The sequence below is a fragment of the Meriones unguiculatus genome, chromosome 8 (assembly GCF_030254825.1).
Source record: "Meriones unguiculatus strain TT.TT164.6M chromosome 8, Bangor_MerUng_6.1, whole genome shotgun sequence".
Lineage (NCBI taxonomy): Eukaryota > Metazoa > Chordata > Mammalia > Rodentia > Muridae > Meriones > Meriones unguiculatus.
In genome coordinates this window covers 17,416,075-17,434,589 of record NC_083356.1, presented here as the reverse complement: position 1 = coordinate 17,434,589, position 18,515 = coordinate 17,416,075, and the positions used below count along the sequence as shown (strand labels likewise).

At 50.3% G+C, this 18,515-nt stretch overlaps 1 protein-coding gene across 4 annotated transcripts in view; it reads left to right on the top strand.

The window, feature by feature from the left end:
* The window catches only part of Arhgap8 (Rho GTPase activating protein 8), a 43,854-nt gene that overhangs the window by 1,364 nt on the left and 23,975 nt on the right, over positions 1 to 18,515 (top strand). For 3 of the 4 annotated variants that reach the window (XR_009593618.1, XM_021630854.2, XM_060388904.1), the window contains exons 2-3: positions 11,839 to 11,983; positions 18,174 to 18,261. Coding sequence is in view for 3 of the 4 variants with exons in the window: in XM_021630854.2 (XP_021486529.1) it covers positions 11,905 to 11,983; positions 18,174 to 18,261 (167 nt within the window). In the remaining variant the exon portion in view is untranslated. The remainder of the gene's footprint in view (positions 1 to 11,838; positions 11,984 to 18,173; positions 18,262 to 18,515) is intronic. The other variant, XM_021630853.2, reaches the window with a different exon arrangement.

Below are 18,515 nucleotides of genomic sequence, written 5' to 3'. Positions count from 1 at the left end.
CCTGGGTGTGTGCGATTCTGTCATTAATAATAAACTAAAATACAAATAGGATAGCCAAGAGCTGTCACCTACAGGTGCCTGACCTTAGACCCTTAGCACACTAGAAATGCACCCCAATGCCTAAATCGCCCTCTTCTCACTGATAGGGAAAGTGAGGCACTGGTCACAGGACTCAGGTAAAGCTTCAGGGGAATTTGGAGAGAGCCTGAAATTGTTTTGTTTTGTTTGGAGATGGGTATCATTATTTACCAGGCTGGCTTTAAACTTGAGGTAATCCTCCTGCCTCAACCTTCCAAATGCTGATATTACCGAAATGAACCATTGCACCTAGCCTGACAAGTGGATTTTAAGCCAGCCACTTTCTTCCACATCTGCAAAGTGTTCTGTGGGCCCATCCATTGCTCTTCCCCAGCCCGGGCCTCCCTAGCAGAGGTCAAAGCATTCTTGCATGCTGATTGCCTCATTCCTCACTCAAACCAGCCTCCTGTGGTGGTAGTGGCACTGACCAGTTTGACAAATGAGGAAACTGAGGAGGGGAGCCATAGGTCCTAGTGCTGGTAAATGGAAGGCCAGGCTTGACATCTGCCTTTTTGGGAGCAGGCTGCTGTAAGTTGGAGATTCCGGAAGCCTTCCAGCAACTGCCTGCCCCTCCAGATGTCTGCAGTGAAAGGCAGACATGCACCTCCATACTTCACCCTCAATAGCCAGAGGAAGTTCCCATGGTCCTTACCTCAGGCAAACCCAAGATCCATGGCTTCCACTTAAAAGGGAATTTTAGACCTAGGCAGTATGAACCAGGGTTGAAGTTTAGTTAACAGTAGAAAGGAAGGTGCTGAAGAAAAGAAAACCAACACACAAGAAGAGGCATTGCAACGAAGAGTCGTGGTTTATTGAAAGAATTTTCAAGGGCTGGAGAGATGGCCCCGTCCTTAATTGCTCTTGCAGAGCACCTGGGTACAGCACACACAAATACCTGTAACTCCAGTTCCGGGGGGGATCCGCCACCCTCCTCTGACCTCAAGCGGGTATGTGAAGGCAAAACACCCGTACATGTAAAATAAGATAAATAAATCTAAAAAAATTTATACGGACTTTTCAAAAAAATGTTTTTTTTTTTTTATTTTAAAATGTGTGTGTGTGTTGGGGGACAGTGGATGGGTACACATGTTTGCAGGTTCCTGTTGTGACCATAAGAAGGTGTCAGACCCCCTGGAGCTGAGGTTAAAGTGGTTGTGAGCTAGCTGACAACTGGGTTGTGAGCTAGCTGGGAACTGAACTTGGGTTACTCTGAAAGAGCAGTATATGCTCTTAACTGCTGAGCCATCTCTCCAGCCCCTAAAAGACTTGTTTTGAGACAGGGTACCTATGTAGTCCTGACTGTCCTGGAACTTGCTGGCCTGAATTCACAGAGATCCTCCTGTCTCTTGCTTTCTGGGTGCTGGGAATAAAATTATGCACCACCAGGACTGTCCTCCAAAAGGCTCTTTTTTTTTTTACATAAGTTTTAAACACTGGTGTTAAAAGAAAGGCACTCAAGGAGAGACTTTATATCCAAGCATGGGTATAGGCGTCTCAAGGGAGAGTAAATACCTTAGCATTAGCCATATATGCCATTTTAGTGGCTGTCAAGTTACATCTCAGAAGGTGGCAAAGAATCTCCCCTCTTTTCTTTTTTTCCTCTCTCTTTGCCTGGTAACATTATGGGGTGGCTCTGGAGGAGGGTGATAGTCTGATATGGTTAAATCAAGAACCATGGTTGCACAAGTGTCTTGGGGTGTGTTTTACTGTCAGTGAGGCCCCTGGTAAAAGTCCTAGAGCTGGGAATGAAGAAAGACCTTGAGCGGGTGTTGAATGTGCTAGAATTCTCCTCTGGGGAGACGTTAGCTCGGGGGATAGAAATGAGAAGTTTTTCTGTCTCATGCTGACTCTTTAACTTCCCCCACTCTTTGGTTAACTTTGATGCTTTCGGAAGATGTCCAACGGGTACCCAGACGCTTCTTGGGTGGCTGCTGTGGGTGGAGACAGGCTTGGATCTGCGCTACGGTATGGAACTTCCAGCAGCCCGTTCTGTCCGTGTTTCCGGGTTCCTGGCAGCAGGGTTGGGCGAATGGCTCTCCCTAAGTCACTTCTTCGGGTCCCCATCTTCTCGTCTCTGGCACAGGCCTCGAAAGGCAGTTGAAGGTTGGAGGATGACGAGTGTGTCCTGTGCAGGCTCTGCAGTGGTTAACAGCTGGGAATGGGGCCCCACACCCTGGCCACAGGCTGTGTGGCCTCGAGTTGACTGCCAGCCACCCTGTGCCTCGGTTTCCTCGACTGTGAAGTTTTATACTCTGGAGTTTATGGAGAGGTCACACTGAGCGGATTTGGGCAGAGTACGGCAAAGAGGCACACAGCTTTGTGAGAGATCATACCTGTTAGCAATCCTTCTGTCTGTGGCCTTCGGGAGCAAATCTAGGTGTGGAGTGAATTTGTGTGTCGATGACACCTCCCTGCTGAAGGACAGCCAGCTCCAACTTGGGAACAAAAAGAAAAAAAAAAAAAAAAAACGACCTTTCAGTTGGAAGGGACTCTGAGAAGGAACTGGTTGGGCAGGTCTGGATTCTGGAGACTTCTAGGAGCTATCTTGCCCTTCCTCCACTGGCCTTAAAATTAAACTCTACCCTGCCAGTACTGAAGGGGCACTGAAGGGGCAGGCTCTGGGTCAGCACCTCAGTCTCCCTGAGGTCCCTGAAGCTGTGCCGCCCGTGTGTATGTGTGTGTGTGTGTGTGTGTGTGTGTGTGTGAGTGTGTGTGTGTCTTGTGTGTGTACCTTGTATTTTTCAGAGTAGATTTTACTTATTTCTTCATCTTTAAAAAGACTTGTATTGCTGAGTGGTGGTGACACACGCCTTTAATCCCAGCACTTGGGAGGCGGAGGCAGGCAGCTAGCCTGGTCTTCAGATGGAGTTCCTGGACAACCAGGGCTGCACAGAGAAACCCTGAAATCCTAAACTGTGTCCCCCCCCAAAAAAAAGATGTTTTCTTTTCTCTCTCTCTCTCTCTCTCTCTCTCTCTCTCTCTCTCTCTCTCTTTCATGTGCAAGCGTTCAAGGCATCTATTTGTCAGTACCCTCAGAGACCAGTCCCTTAGAGTGGAAGTTCCAGGCAGTTGTAAGACACCCGATGTGGGTGCTGGGGACTGAGCTCAGGTTCTCTAACAGGGCAGGAGCTGCCAGTCACTTAGCCATCTCTCCAGTCCCCTACTTATCCATTTTGAAAAAAAAAAATCGTTTTACTTTTTTATTATACACATATGTGTGCGCCTGTGTGTCTGGGTGTGGATGTGTGCACATGAGGACAGGTGCCCTACAAGGCCAGAGGGGTTTTGGATCCCCTGGAGTTAGAGTCACAGATGGCTGTGAACTACTCTGGGAGCTGAACTTCAGTCCTTTAGAAGAGCAGTAAGTGTTCCAACTCTCCAGCCCCTACTTATCTATTAAAGATTTGTTCGTTCTTATTTTATATGTACGAGTGTTTTGCCTGCATGTATGCCTGAGCATTGTGTGTGTGTGTGTGTGTGTGTGTGTGTGTGTGTGTACAATGCCCCAGAGGTCAGAAGAGGGTGTTAGATCCCCTGCAACTGGAGCTATGGATGGTCCTTAACTCCTATTAGGAAGCATGGGAAGATCAGCACAGAATTGTCGGCTTGAGTTCCCACAGAGCAGACTTGAATCCAGACTGGACTAGGTTGCACTTCAGCCCAGTGATAATGGCTGAAGCTGATTATGGATCCCTTGCCTTGTGTGGGGCTGTGTGTTCTAGTTAATGAGGACAGTTTGTGCAAAGGCTCTGGAGTGGCCACAGCAAGGTGTTTGAAGAGCGCGTGAGGCTCACGCAGCTAAAGCAAAGGGGATGGGGTGGAAGTGGTCCAGCTTGTTTTCTGGAGGGCAGCATTTGGGTGGGTGGTGGCTTCAGGTAGCCCTTGATGAGAAGAAAGTTGAAACAGGAAGTCTTGGGTAGGCATTAGATGGTCAAGTTTGGCCCTGGGGTGGGATGTTCTGGTGGGTTTTTATTCTTAACTCAGCATACCTAGGATCACCCAGGAAGAGGGAACCTTAATTGAGAAATTGCCCAGATCAGATTGGTCTGTGTGGCCATGTCTGTGAAGGACTGCCTTGATTGGTGATTGACAGTGGGAGGGTTCAGCCCACTATGGGCAGGTGGCCTGGGCAATATAAGAAAGTTGAGGGCTGGAGAGATGGCTCAGTGGTCAAGAGCACTGGCTGCTCATTCAGTGGTCCTGAGTTCAATTCCCAGCAACAACATGGTGGCTCACAACCATTTATAATGAGATCTGGAGCCCCCTTCTGTCATGCAGACATACGTGCAAATAGAGTATTCATGTACATAAATAAATTAATTTAAAAAGAAAAGAAAAGGAAATGTGAGCCGGAAAGCAAGCCAGTAAGCAGCATCCTCCTCGTTTCCTGTTTCAATTCCTGCTTGTATGTTCCTGCACTGATTTCCTTCAATGATGAACCTTGACCTGGAAGTGAAAGATGAAATAAGCGCTTTCCTCCTCAATGTTGCTTCTGGTCAGAGTGTTTTTATCACACTGAAACCAGAAAAACAAACTAAAACAGGGATGTTTGGGCCCGAGACGGGACACTGAGGGTGGGGTCCTGGGCTTCAGCATCCTTTGGGGAGAGGAAAAGGCCAGGGCCCCAGCTCTGCACTGAACATGGGTGGTGAAAGCTATGGCAGGGGTACCAGCTATGCCCAAATGGTGGTAGGAGGGGCTGGGCAAGGAGGGACCTTAGACTCCAGGCTCCTGTCAGTCAGCGACATGGACTTAACTACTGCTTTCCCACTCCACCCCATGTCTCCTTTGGATCTGGAGTCTAGTGAAACCCTAAACCTCCCCCTAGACAAGTAATCAGTTTGAGTGTGCCTCTTGCCAGCACCAGGGACTCGAGGTCTTGGTGGTAAGGACTGGGCACTGAGAGAGGGCTTACAGCCACAAGCAGGCCTGAGACAAAAAGATGGACTCTGCTGTGGTGTCTGAAGCAGATGTGGCCAGCGTATGCCTCTTTCTTTCTGAGCCTTGGAGGGTTAGGCGTGTGGTATGGGCCCCTTCCCCTGAATTCAGAGAGAGTCTGGAGGCCTGCACATCTCCTGAGCTCTTTGTCTGTGGGCCCCACTTCCCCACAGTCTGTGCTGCTTAAGATAAACCTAGCGTCAATTTGCCCGAAGTGAGTAGGTGCTCATTTGTAGCTACAGCATTAAGATAATTGCTATAAGGGTCTGTTTGTGTAATATGCAAACACATTCTGACAGCAACAAACCATTTTGCTGTGAATTATAAATAGACCCCCTCTGGGTGGTTTAGAATGTGTTTTGCATAGCCTGCCTGCTGCTGGATCGCCTGTTCTGGTCTTGGGCATCGACGAAGCTCTCTCAGCCTCACAGATGCCGACGGCACCCCCAGGAATAAGTCTCCTCGTGGGGGGAGAGTCTGGACCCACCGAGCTGCAAAAGGAATAGCAAGTGGAGGCAGTGGACGCAGGCAGGGGGTGTGGTGGACACAGCAGGGCCACAGACTGAGACTGAGCAGACACACTGAGCAGGACAAAGGGTCCGCTTGCAGAGTGACTTGTCACTGTGGCATTTATGAGGGACCTTGGCTAGGCTGGCCCTGCACAGGGTATGTGGTGGTGGTGATGGGGGAGTCTTGAGTCGCATGAAACTCACTCCACCTAGGGAGAGCTGGAGAGTTGTTGAATCTCTGGTCATGCCTAGTCAGGAGCTTCGATGAGGCTGCAGTGCTAAGAGGGTTGACACTCCTGTGGGAAACAGAGAATTTTCCAGGGTGAGGAAGGAAGGTGGATAGAGTCCAGGCGGTACCTTCAGCCAGGGCTTGCTCTCTGTCAACCTAGCTTTGGGTTCAATGAGAGGCCCTGTCTCTAGGGAATAAGGCAGATGCTGACAGGACAGCTGATGGTCTCCCCTGGCCGCCATCTTTGCACGTATGGGCAACTGTGTGAGCACACACATATATACTACATGCAATATATACATATGGAGGCTGAGGGCTGTGTGACTCAGTGGAAGAGTAATTGCCTAGCATGTGCTAGATCCTAGGTGTGTGTGTGTGTGTGTGTGTGTGTGTGTGTATGAATGAGCATTATTTGCTATACATATTGAACTCTTTCAGCTAGAGCTGAGTTTATGTTAATGAGGTGACTCAAAGTGGTCCCAACTTAGCTTCAGAATGGCAGAACGGAGGAACCAGCGTGTACTGATTAGAGGGCACCCGCCTACATTAAAGAGGGTCATGTGCTTTACCCAAAGCCACCTGACTCAGATGTCAACAAGCACCCACAAATATCTTCACAGCAGAGGCTAGTGTTTGACCAAACGCTTGGGCACTGGTGGTCTAACTAGTTGACACACGAAAGGGACCCTGTCACAGGCCTGTGCAAAGCCTCACCTTGGAGCAGAGTCACTCCTTAGGAACCTCTGTCAGTTAGCATCACCAGTGGCTCCTGGGCCTGGAGAAGGCCAGCCATGTACACAGCACCTGATGCGGACAGGATCCAGGGATCCTCAGAACTTCCTAGGGCTCTCTGTTTCCTTCCTTCTTGGGTCTGTCCAGGCTCTCTCCTTTGTGAGGAGGGTCCCCACTGCCCACAACACCAGGAGTCAGGTGACGCTGAGAGCAGTGCGGGATGCTGGGAGAGCCTTGTTTTAATTCCCACTCGATGGCTGCAGTAGGAAGGGGACACCTCCCCAACAAACTGCTTCCTGCCAGTGGTGCAGTGGGGCTGACTATGCAAACCTCACAATGAACTATCTGGGCTGTTGGAAGAATGAAGACTTTTTAAAAAAAATTTATATTTCATAATTTATTCACTTTACATCACAGTTGTAGCCCACTCCTTCCGGCCTCTCTCTCCCTTCTTTCCCCTATCCCCCTCTCCTAGTCCTCAGAAAGGGGGAGCCCTCCTGGGGTCAGATGGTAAGGAAAGGATGAAGACTTTGAGTTTGTAAAGGGAAAAGGATCCATGTGTTGGTTGGCTAAATCAGAGGACGGAGGAAAATGAAGCCGTCACTGATGCAGAGAGGCTGTGGCTGTGGTCTCTGCCCAGCTTCTTGGCCCTGTGGACGATGTGAGGCCTGGCCTCTCAACACTTACTGGTTCCTGTCCAGCTGCCTCAGATGTGTGTCCTGGGCTGTGGGCTTTGAGGACCAAGTTCCTTTGCTAGCTTCTGTGCTAGGTTTTCCCTGCACAGTGTGGGCACAGGGTCATCCCACGCCAGCTAAGCACCCAGTGAGCTGCTTTCCAGCAAGGATAATTTTGAAGTTGAGGAGTGCCGGAGAGAAGGTGGGCTGATGGGACCTGGCATTGGTGTCCTGCACCCTGCCAGGGAGACAAACCTGATCATGAGTATGCATCTAGGGCCCCGGGCCAGTGGTTCCTCAGCTGGCTAGAGTTAGGGTTAGGTGACGTGAAAAAATACCAGTGCAGGCCTGGAGGGACTGAGGGTGGGGTGGCCACAGGTCTCTCGTGTGAGTTATAGGAAGGCTGAGGTGGCTGAGGTGGCTCAGCCATCCACACTGGTGTAGGAAGGAATGTCACAGGATAGGACGGGGAGGAAGGACCCAGACTTACAGGTGCTTTAGTCAGGATTTGTGTGTCTGTATGTCTGTTGCAGGTGTGAGATAGGTAGACACTTAGAAATAGGACACATAAGACCCTCTCTGCTTGTCTCGTAAGGGCATCATACCCCTTGGCTCTCTCTGCCCTCTCTGTTCCTCCCCACACTGGATGCCTTTCTTTCGGGATCTCCTGCCAGCATTGGCCTGGCAGCCCCAGGGACTTGGCAGTAACTTTAGAAACCGCCTTGCCCGTCTGACCACCCAGATAAGGCAAAGCTCCAGGCCTGGGCCACACAGCAGCATGGTGGCAGAGTCCTGTCCTGGGGCACAGATGGCTGAGAGCTTCAGGGAAGGAAGGGGAACAGCATGGGGAGGGGAAAGGTTGTGTGGAATCTAGAAATGTCACAGTTGACACGAGAGAAGCTGCAACAATCCCTTCTAATGACTTAGTCTCCTGTTAGAGGTGACCAGCTTGACAATACCCATGCAGGGGGCTTCACCAGGGAGAACTCACTTCCATCACCTCACCCGGTGGAAAAATCAAAGAAGCACAAGAGGTCTGGGCTTTCTGTCCAGGGCACTGACCTGTGGGTGATCTTGGACTAGTGTCTGCTCTGAAGCCTGAGCGGAGCTCGGATAAACAAAGACATTGGTTCTCTCCAGGGCACTGTGGTTGAGAAGAGCGCTCCTCTCAGTCACTGCTTCCAGCTCTTGGTAATGTTTCTTACATATTTCTGTGGCCCAAAGACCGGGAGAGTTATGTTTTTTGTTTTGAGACAGAGTCTCGCTGTGTAACCCAGGCTGGCCTCACACTTAACATGTCACCAAATATAGCCCCTCGCCATAGTTCTAACAGGTTTTCAACCCTATTTTAGAGAGGTCTAACCTCCCTGCTTATCCAAACATAGAGATGCTGTGGTGCCTGTGGTGATGTCTCCCGGCTATGGTTTTAGTTCACAATCCATATTTGAAGACATAACTTTAGCAACTCTCCTGTGTTTTCTTCAATGAATGGAAGTTTCTCTCTCTTTGTGTGTGTGTGTACGTCAGACACCCTCCACAATATTTTCTGAGACTGAGCCTCTCACTGAACTTGAAACTTATTGATTACACTAGCCTGGCTGGCCAGTGAGCTCCAGCACCCCTCTTGTACCATCCATCTCTCCAGTATTGGGGGTGCAGGTGTGTGCTGCTGTTTTGCTATTTTGCTTCAGTCCTGGAGGATCTGAACTTGAGTCCTTGTGCATGTATACCAAGCACTTTACTCACCAAGCCATGTCCTCAGCCCTGATATTGTCTGGTAGAGATAGAAGTACTGTCTTTGGCACACTTAAAACTAATTGCCAGCCTGAGTTTTGCAGTGCTTTACAGGGAAGATGTTAAAGAAGTACCTGGGACTTGTTAACATGTATGTTTGTGTACTAAATGCACACAGTGCCCTTGGAAGCTAGAGGAGGGCATTGGCTCCCCTGGAACTAGAGTTACACACAGGTATCTGCTGGGAACTGAATACTGGTCCTCTGCAAGAGCAGCTCTCAACCACTAAGGAATCTTTCTAGCCCCTATAGAACTGTTTAAATTATTATTTCTAAATTTTTAAATTACATCTAACTATCTAGTGTGTGTGTGTGTGTGTGTGTGTGTGTGTGTGTGTGTGTGATCTGCATGTGGAGATCAGAGGACAACTTGTAAGAGTAAGCTCTCTCTTTCCACTGTGAGTTCTGGGGATGGAAGCAGGTTTCTCAGGCTTAATGACAAGCACTGTTGCTACCTGAACCACCTCATGGTGGTACTTTTAAACAAAAACTCCAAGAGGCTGTACGGCATGTATAAACTAAGGATGGTGAACACTGAGCATTCCTGTTACTCAGACCTGTGTCTAACGACCACATACACCAGCCTCTCATAGGTCTGTAGGGATGGCAATGGTCCAGCTGCCCGATGCTGGCTTCGGTGGCTGTGGCTTCTACTCCCCTCACAGCCTCCTTGAGGGATAAAGAGCACCGCTGGTGGCCTGGCCACCTTAAGGGTTTGCATCATTCTTTCTTGTCATTCTGCTGTTTAACAGGAACCCTCTACCATCTCTCAAGAGGACCACTTTCCCAGGCCTGACCACTGCCTCACTCTGTAGAACAGGCTGGCCTCGAACTCACGGAGCTCCATGCCTGTCTCTGCCTCCCGAGGGCTGGGATTAGAGGTGTGCACTGTTTTGTTTTGTTTTGTTTTGTTTTTAGTGGCTTGGGGTTTGTCCAGACACAGGCTCCAAGTTCAACTCTTGGTACCATTGCATAGAGTGGTGTGTGTGTGTGTGTGTGTGTGTGTGTGTGTGTGTGTGTGTGTTTGACTAGGGCCCAGAGATGCTGGGGGCTCATACGACAGCTGATCCCTTTGCAGAAGCCCTTTTGCCTGGACCACTGGCCTCACTCCTATCTGTGGGCATCTTCCTGTTGAGCCCTGCAGGGGAGGGGATGGCAGAGTCCGCCACCCTTGGCTGTTATGCTCTTGACCAGCACTATTTCTGCATGTCTGAAGGAAGTTCAGCTCTCTTCTCCATGGCGGTCAGCTCTCATGGGGCCCCAGCACTTGGCAGCTGTTGTGAAACTTGGCTTCTGACGACAGCCAGTGGTGACAGCTTCCAGCAGCCGCAAGTGGCACTTTCTAGTGATATAGCCCTTCAGGTGCCAGGATCCTAGTTCTCGACAATGGCTGCTGTTACAGCTGATAGGCTAGGTGTCTGGACCCCAGCCCTTCACAGTGGCTGGTGTTATAGATCTCGGGCCTGGCTCTCTGAGGCTGAGCCTTTGCAAACAGGGACCTTGGTTTCTCCAGACTTGCATAGCTCGTCTCTACCACATTTGTTCTTATTGCTTCTGGAAATCTTCATCTGTGCTCTTTGGGTTTTCTTTGTTTATTTTGTTTTGTTTTGTTTTGTTTTGTTTTGTTTTGAGAAAACATAGCCCTGGTTGGCCTTGAACTCACAGATGTCTGTCTACCTCTGCCTCCCAAGTACTGAGATCAAAGGCATGAGCCACCATGCCAGGCTTCAGACGCCCTCTTATTGCTACTCCCATTGCCACGGCTGCTGTCGCCAGCATCTTCCTTTCTTCCTGTTACCTTCTTAGCCCATTCTGCCGACAACTCAAGGCAGACAAGACCCCAGTATGGACAGGGGAGGCAGGCACAAAGGCCCAACCCTAGCTAAGGAACTGTTGACAAATGATAGTTGCTAGGAGGAGAGTCAGGGTTTTCTGGTTTTGTTTTTGTTTTCAAGAATGTGGCCCCTGGTAAGAGGACTTCGTGCGCGCAAGTGGAAGGCCGCTGCTCTAGGAATATATTGGCAGCCCAGATTTGACTTTCACAGGTTTAGAAAAAAGAAAACAGTAGATGCACAGTTGGGTGGATGGGGAAGCAAAGTTGGATCTGGGGATCAAAATATATAGTATGAAAGAACTAATGAAAATGAAGGGGAAAAAAAAAGATCAGACTTGAGCAAAGAATGAACGCCAGAGAGAAGCCTTTAATGGACCTTAATATCGCAGTACTGGGAGGCAACACAGGAAACTGCCTTCCTCTGACTCACAAAGGGACTCATTCACATAGCCTACTCATATAAATGGAATAGAACAATGGCCGTGAGAGCCTGGCTAGGGCGTCTTTAACAACCCTGGCAGGCCTTCATTCAAGTGAGGAACTCTGCCTCAGTCACAGAGTTGGGGGGCAGTGCTCCCCCTCAGGTCTTGGATAGAAATGGCTGCGAGGTCATGTGGAGTTCACTGGGGCTGTGATGGGCAGAAGTTCAGGACAGGGTGTTGAAGTGGGCGTGGCTGGACAGAGCTTTAGGAATCAGAACTGTGCTTCCGCAGCAAGCAGCTGTAGTTGCGATGGGGCTTCCTCAAGGCCCTGCATAGTGCACTCAGAACAGCCATGAGTGGCTGGCTACTTGGCGGATAATCATTCACTCAGAGCAAAGAGGGCACCGGGGAAATGGTCCAACAGCTGTCAGCTAGGAAGTCAACTTCCCTCTGGCTCCCAGCACATCTGGAGTTAAACAAAAAATACACCTGAAAAAGGATGGCGATGATAAAGGCTATTCATGGTTTATCGGTAGCATTTAGTAGTGATTTGTCAATGCTTAGCTCCCGTCCTGGTGCCTTAGTGAGCGATGGGTCCTCCTAACTCCCTTTAATTCCTGTGTCCCCAGCAGAGCTACAGAGACAAGGAAGCAACAGCCACACTGGGGGCCACAGGAGGGCCCTCAGTGGTGTCCATGGCTGCCCTGGACCCCATGCTGAACACAAGCCACCCATTCTATGATGTGGCCAGACACGGCATCCTGCAGGTGGCAGGTAGGTTAACTGTCTGCTTGGTCCCCAGACTGGGCGGTACAGTCTTCTGGGTCCTACAGGGTGGCGGGCTGTCACAAGCTGCATCTCTCTAGCCGGGCTACCAGAATGAATAGCGTAATGGGTTCAAGGGGGACCTACTGGCGTTCTGGAGAAAGCGACGAGCGACCACAATGACATCTGTGTCCAAGTGCTGTCTGAGCCGCTCAGGGCAGTTACCCACCTTCAGGGCAGTGTCATTAAGTGAGGATGCTATGCCATGCCTCAGTCACAGATGTCTGTAAAAACTCATATGACAAGCAGCTCATACTCACAGGGTGTCAGGACAGTACTCTGCTTCATAGCGTTTAGGCCGGAGGATCAGGGCCTCTCAGTATGCACTTCCCATGCGGGCAGTGAGCCTGGCCCTTTTACTGCTCCCAGCTCTGTCACCATTGGCTTTCACCTCTGAGGAGCTAGGATCCTATCGAGGTAGCGGACTAGAAGTACTGTCCCCAAATAGTCGAGAACCCCCAAAATAGGAGTAGAGAATGTTCTGACGCCTGCTGAGAGGGCTGGCTGTTTGAAGCCCCCAGTGTCCTTTTCGAACATCTTTAGACTTAGGGAGGATGCCAGATCAAATATGGGGGACATAGATCTACAAACCACATATCAGCCAAAAAAAGGGAAGGAAATAGTCACTTTTAATAACACAAAAATGCATATCTAAGATTTTTTTATTTAATTTTTATTTGGCAAATATTTATTAATAAAATTTCTTAGTGTACTGTTAGACCCAGTATATAGGAGATAGAGGCAGGCAGAACTCTGTGAGGTCAGCCTGGTCTACATAGTGAGTTCCAGGGCAGCCAAGGCTCCATAGAGAGAGACCTTGTCTCAAAAAACAAAAACAAAAACAAAAAACATAAAACATAAAACATAAAACAAACAAAAATACAACACCATATGGGTTGTTTGTTTTTTGTAAGTATTTTGCCTACATGTGTATCTGGGTACCGCATGCAAGCCTGGTACTCTCAAAGGCCAGACGAGGGTGTTGGATCCCCTGGAAATGGAGTTGTAGGTGATTGTGAGCCCATCTGTGGATGCTGGGAGCCCATGTCTTCTGCAAGAGATTGAGGTCCTCTGCATGATGGCTCTTAGCTTCTGAGCATCTCTCCAGTCCCGCATGTGGGTATATACTCTTGCATGTGTGCATGTGTGGTGTGTCTGTGTGCACATGTGTGCATGTATGTGTATATACTCCTACACGTGTGCATTTCGAGACAGGGTCTCTCACTGAATTTGGAGCTCACCGATTGGCTTGACTGGCTGGCCAGCTTTCTCAGGGGATCCGCTTGTTTCTGCCTTCGCGGTTTTGAGATTTCAGGTGCTCACCGTCACACCAAGCTTAGATTCCAAATAATAACGTTAGAGTATTGGTAAGTCTGGAGACTTGAAAGTCTAGGAACCAAGAGCTCTGCGTGTGGCCAACCTGCACACGTGTCCCCTTTGCACTTGGAAAGAGCGTGTGCTTTATACTGTCGGGTGTGATGTTGTGTCTTTCAGTAGGGCTAAGTTGGTTAGTGCTGATGTTATTTAAGTTTCTTGCATCATTGTCCTTCTCTGCGTCTACCTAGCACAGACATTTCTAAAGCGCTGAAAACTGGACAGGTCTCCCTTTGGTCCTGTCCATTGTTGCTCCTTCTGGGTTTTCTGTTTGTCTGGCTTAATTTCGCTTATTATTATTGTCAGGCTGAGTGCAGGCCACGGTGTGAGTACCAGATCAGAGGACAGCTTTGTGGATCCGATTCTCCTGTTAAATACATTTCAGTTGGTCCACAGAGTCATGGAGAAACACTGCTTAGTCCTGCTTATTTGGTCCAATCAGCATAATGTCATCAATATAGTGGACCAGTATGATAATTTGTGGAAGAGAGAGATGATCAAGATTGCTTCAAACTTACGTATGGCACAGGGCCAGAGAGCTAATATACCCTTGTGTTAAAACTGTAAAGGTATGTTGTTGGCCTTGTCAGCTGAAAGCAAATTGCTTCTGGTGGTCCTTAGGACATTTTCTAGATCAATAACTCTATACCACATGCCAGGATATGTGTTAATCTGCACAAGCTAGGACACTATGCGTGGAATCACTGCTTGATTAGGTTAAAGTCATTCCCCATGATCCATCCATCTTCTGCACTGGCCAGACAGGAGAGTTAAAGGGGTGATTATGGGAGCCACCATCCCTTTGGCTTTCAGTTTCCTGATGGTGACACCAAGTTCTTTAATTCCTCCTGGGACACAATATTGTCTTTGGTTCGCTATTTCCTTCATAAAGGCAACCTCAATGGCCTTCATTTAACCTTTCCAACCATAATTGCCCTCACTCTATAAGTCAGGGAACCAATGTGGGAATTCTGCTGACTTCTAAGAATATCTATCCCAGTTTTATATTCTGGAACTTGGGAAATTACCACGAGATGAATTTGGGGACCCACTGGACCTAGTGTGAGTTGGACTTCAGCCAAAACGCCATTGACCACTTGGCCTCCATATGCCTCTGTTTTAGCTGAAAGGCTTGTTTTGGGGACGAAGTTTTAAAACCGGTTTCCTGGGAGTGGATAGAGAGTGTGTTCTGGGGTTTCTCCTGGCTCCTGAGTGTAGAAACCCCTGTTTGGAGCAGCAGACGACAGCTGTCTGTGGCTGCCAGGTCTGGGTGGAGACGACTTATCCCCAGCCTGCATGAGTAAAAGGAATGTCCTCCTGGCAGCTCCTGAGCTGAGACACTGCAGCCCTCAGGGAGCGTTGGCTAACTGATCTTTGGATCAGGCAAAGGGAGAAGGAGGAAGAGGTCAGAAATAAGAAAGGAGGTGGCACCGAAGAGCCTGGACATCACAGGTGGCGTCCCTTATAGATGGTGGCATGGGGGCTGCAGAAGAGGGAGGACACAGGGTCTCTAGTGCAGGGAAGCAGAGGATGGTGGGAGCCACAGATGGCTGCTCTTTTTGGGACTCAGGCTTTCTGTGTGGAAAGACCTTCAGACAGATGCTGTGGTCTGAGGAGTCTAGTTTGACTGGGGGTTGGGAAAATGCCCCTTGGGCTTCTGATCTTGCTGGGCCAACTTAAGCTTCTCTTGTGCCACTTAATCACAGGTGGGTCTTTTGGGGGTGGCCATCCTGTGACTCAGAACTTCAGCTGAGGGATCAGTGGCCCTCGGACACTAGCTACTGCTGGTTTTGGAACCCGGTGGCCCAGACAGGAGGACCCAGTTTGGAAAACTCGCCGTTTCCTGGTGTTGTGCCCAGAGACCCCACCGGACAAGGGAGGGGGCTGTGTGGTGGGTTAAATCACAGAGCTCTGAACAGGCAGAGCCCTGGCCAAAGTTCTTGAGGAGACGGAGATGAATGGATGCTGTATTTGCGAGCAGGTTGTTCCGGAATCTTAAACACCATCCAGGCTCTGGAGCTTCGCAGAGGAAGGATGGTGTGTTATACATACCAAACAGTTTGCAGCTGCAGAGGTGGGGATCAGGAACCCACCCGTGCCCATGTAGTCAGCACACATGATTCTGGTTCATTCTGGCTCATTACCTTTCTGGGCATGTATTCTTCTGTCCTGCTTCACATTTGGGGGAGCAGGAGAGGAGGAACCCTGAAAATGGCTCTAAGTACTTTTTCTTTTTTTCCCTCCTGAAACAGGGTTTCTCTATGTCGCCCTGGCTGTCCTAGACTTTGTAGACCAGTCTGGCCTTGAACTCACAGAGATCCTCCTGCCTCTGTCTCCCCAAGTTCTGGGATTACATGCGTGTGCCACTGCACTCAGCCATAAATGCTTCTTTACAACAAAAGTGAGCTTGAGATGGGTCTGTTTCTAGAAGGGGACCTTTGTTTTCTTCTGGGTCCTGTCCTCCAGGCAAGCAGTCAGTGATGATTAGACCTGCAGAAGAGATGGGCAGGAGCCCTCAATGGGCCTGGAGGGGTCTCTTCAGATTTCTCAGGGAAGGGACATCCAGCCTGCTGGGGCCCCCAGAGGTCCCAGGGCTGGAGCCAGGCAGAGGGAGAAGGTGGAAGAGGCCACAAATAGAAAGTGGTGCCGATGGGCCTGGACAATCACAGATGGTGGCATGGGGCCTGCAGGGGAGGAGAAAGGGCAGGAGGCTCTCCCGTGGAAGGCAAGCAGAGGAGAGGGAGACAAGGCAAGCAGACAGTGGGAGCAACCGATGGTGGCTCTTCCGTGGGACTCGGGCTTTGCATGTGTGTGATTTGCAGACTGATGCAGAGGTCTGCTGAGCAGCTAGGGGGTCTTTGCCGTGGGTCCTGGTCCTGATGTAGAAGAGAAAGGATGAGGGATAGAGGAGGCATTCTGACTTCCGAACAGAGACAACGTGTGCCCTTCATTCTGAGAATGGAGATGGAGGCAGCCTGAGGTGAGTGGCCTACTCCAGGAGAGGACGGGTTAAACCATGACACAGGGGTAACCGCATGGCTCTGGCCTTCATCTCATGGATTTCTGTACATTGTAAGATGGCTACAGACACAATACAAATGTATTGTTTCTCTCCTCGATCTGTGCAAACTATAGATGAATCCATTTCCCTCCACCAAGTTCTGTTTCCTAGGACCCTCTGGAATACAGAGAAACTAAGATGATGGACCCCAAGTAACAAATAACAATTCCAGGGCTCCTGGAACAGAGGGCCCCAATCCGAGGAGCTTCTAACAGCAGACATTCTCATGGGTCTCATGGGTCTGGGGTTCAGAAGCGAGAATCCAAGGTGTGGGTGGGCTGGCTACTCCAGGGGGTCTGGGAAAGTCCACCGCAACCTTCCCAGCATCTGGCGTCCTGGCGTTCTTTGTACGGCTCGGACTTTAACTGTCGCTGCACTTCCCACCTCCCTTGGCCCACGGCTGTGTCCTCTCCTAAGTCAGTGTCTCCCGCCTCTTTGTTCTAAATCCAGGATGGCCCCATTTTGAACTTTAACCTAATTGAATCTGTGATGACCCTATGGGCAAATAAGGTCACATGTGGAGGCTCTAGGAAGTCATGAGATTTTTTTTTTGGGGGGGGTAGGAAGCTAGGAGGATAATATTCAACCCAAAGCTGCCTCCATAGCCACTTTCCCTGAAGTCTACTCATTACGTCCATTCAGGGCAGCGCTGGAAGAGCCACGTTGTCCAGATGGTTGCTTCAGTCAACACCACTGAGCCTGCAGGGTGTGTGGCAAATACCCTCAGGGGACCAGATGCCCTTGGCAGCCAGCAGCCCTTCACACACCATGACGCCACCACACACTGCCTGACACCTCAGTCCTGATGTGTGCATGGGGTGGTGCGTTCATAGATGTGGGCACAGTGTGGAGCCAAGGGGGCCAGCGGCTTGGTTAGAAGGACAGGTGGGTGTGGAGGTCAGGTGAATCAGGACGGGTGACATCCAGGGCTGGGGCAGGAGGATGCCTTCTATGAAGAAAAAAGCCAGATGTGGTAGTACGTGCCTGTAATCCTAGTGCTTGTAGACTTGGGAGTGTTGGAGGTCCCAGGGAAACTCCGCTCAGTGCTGACACCAGGAGCCACCAGCCCCTGTTGTGTGCTGGGGCCAGCTTGCTTCCTTCCTAGCCAGCTGAGCTATGTGTGCTACGTCCCTGAAGCCAAAGACCGTCCCCTGTCCTGGGTACAAGGAGGCCAGAGCTGCAGACACAGAGGCTGTTGTCAGTCCCCAGAACACATTCATCCCTCAGGCTTCACAGCAGTCCTGTGTGCCCAGAGCTGGTCATAATATAGGGTGACGTGGCCCCCTCAGTGCAAGAAAAAAACGGGCGCTCCTACACTGGATGTGTTTTTCTGTCCTGCCTCGGGCAACTTGTCCCTCACTCAGAATCCTAGGAAAGTACTGAGGGACACTTTTGTGAGAAGGAGGCGGCCAGAACCTGTACTTGAAGTCAAATGTGGCTAAAGTTAAACCCACGAGCTGTCACCCGGTGGTACCTGGCACTGGTGGCCTAACCTGGTGGCTCATGTATCAAATGGGAGTGATTGACGGCTGGAAGGTTTCCTCAGGACACATGGACATCACTTAACCTTCCCTGGGTATCACGGGGCCGAGCCCCAGCCACAGGCACCCTCGCCTTGCCCTGGCTGGACTGCCCTGGCCACCATGGCTCATGACTGAGGAAACCCAGCACAGTCGCTGGAGGCTCACACCTTTGTTCCTCCAGGGGATGACCGCCAGGGGAGACGCATCTTCACCTTCAGCTGCTGCCGACTGCCGCCCCTGCACCAGCTCAACCACCAGCGTCTGCTGGAGTAAGTACCACCCTGTGCTCCGCCACCGCAGCACGCATCTGCCCTCCAGCGCGGCCATCTTGGTCTCAACTTCCTGTGTGGACCCAGCCATGTGCTGAGCTCGTTATCTCCAGAATCCTCTCCGGAGCTATCGGTGGAGGCTCTCACCACCAGGGCTACCATGGCTTCACCAGCATGGTGAATGTAGAACGGTGGCGTTGGCTTGGTTCCCTCTCAGCCAGCTGAGCTGCGGGCATTGACCTCCGAGGGTGGAG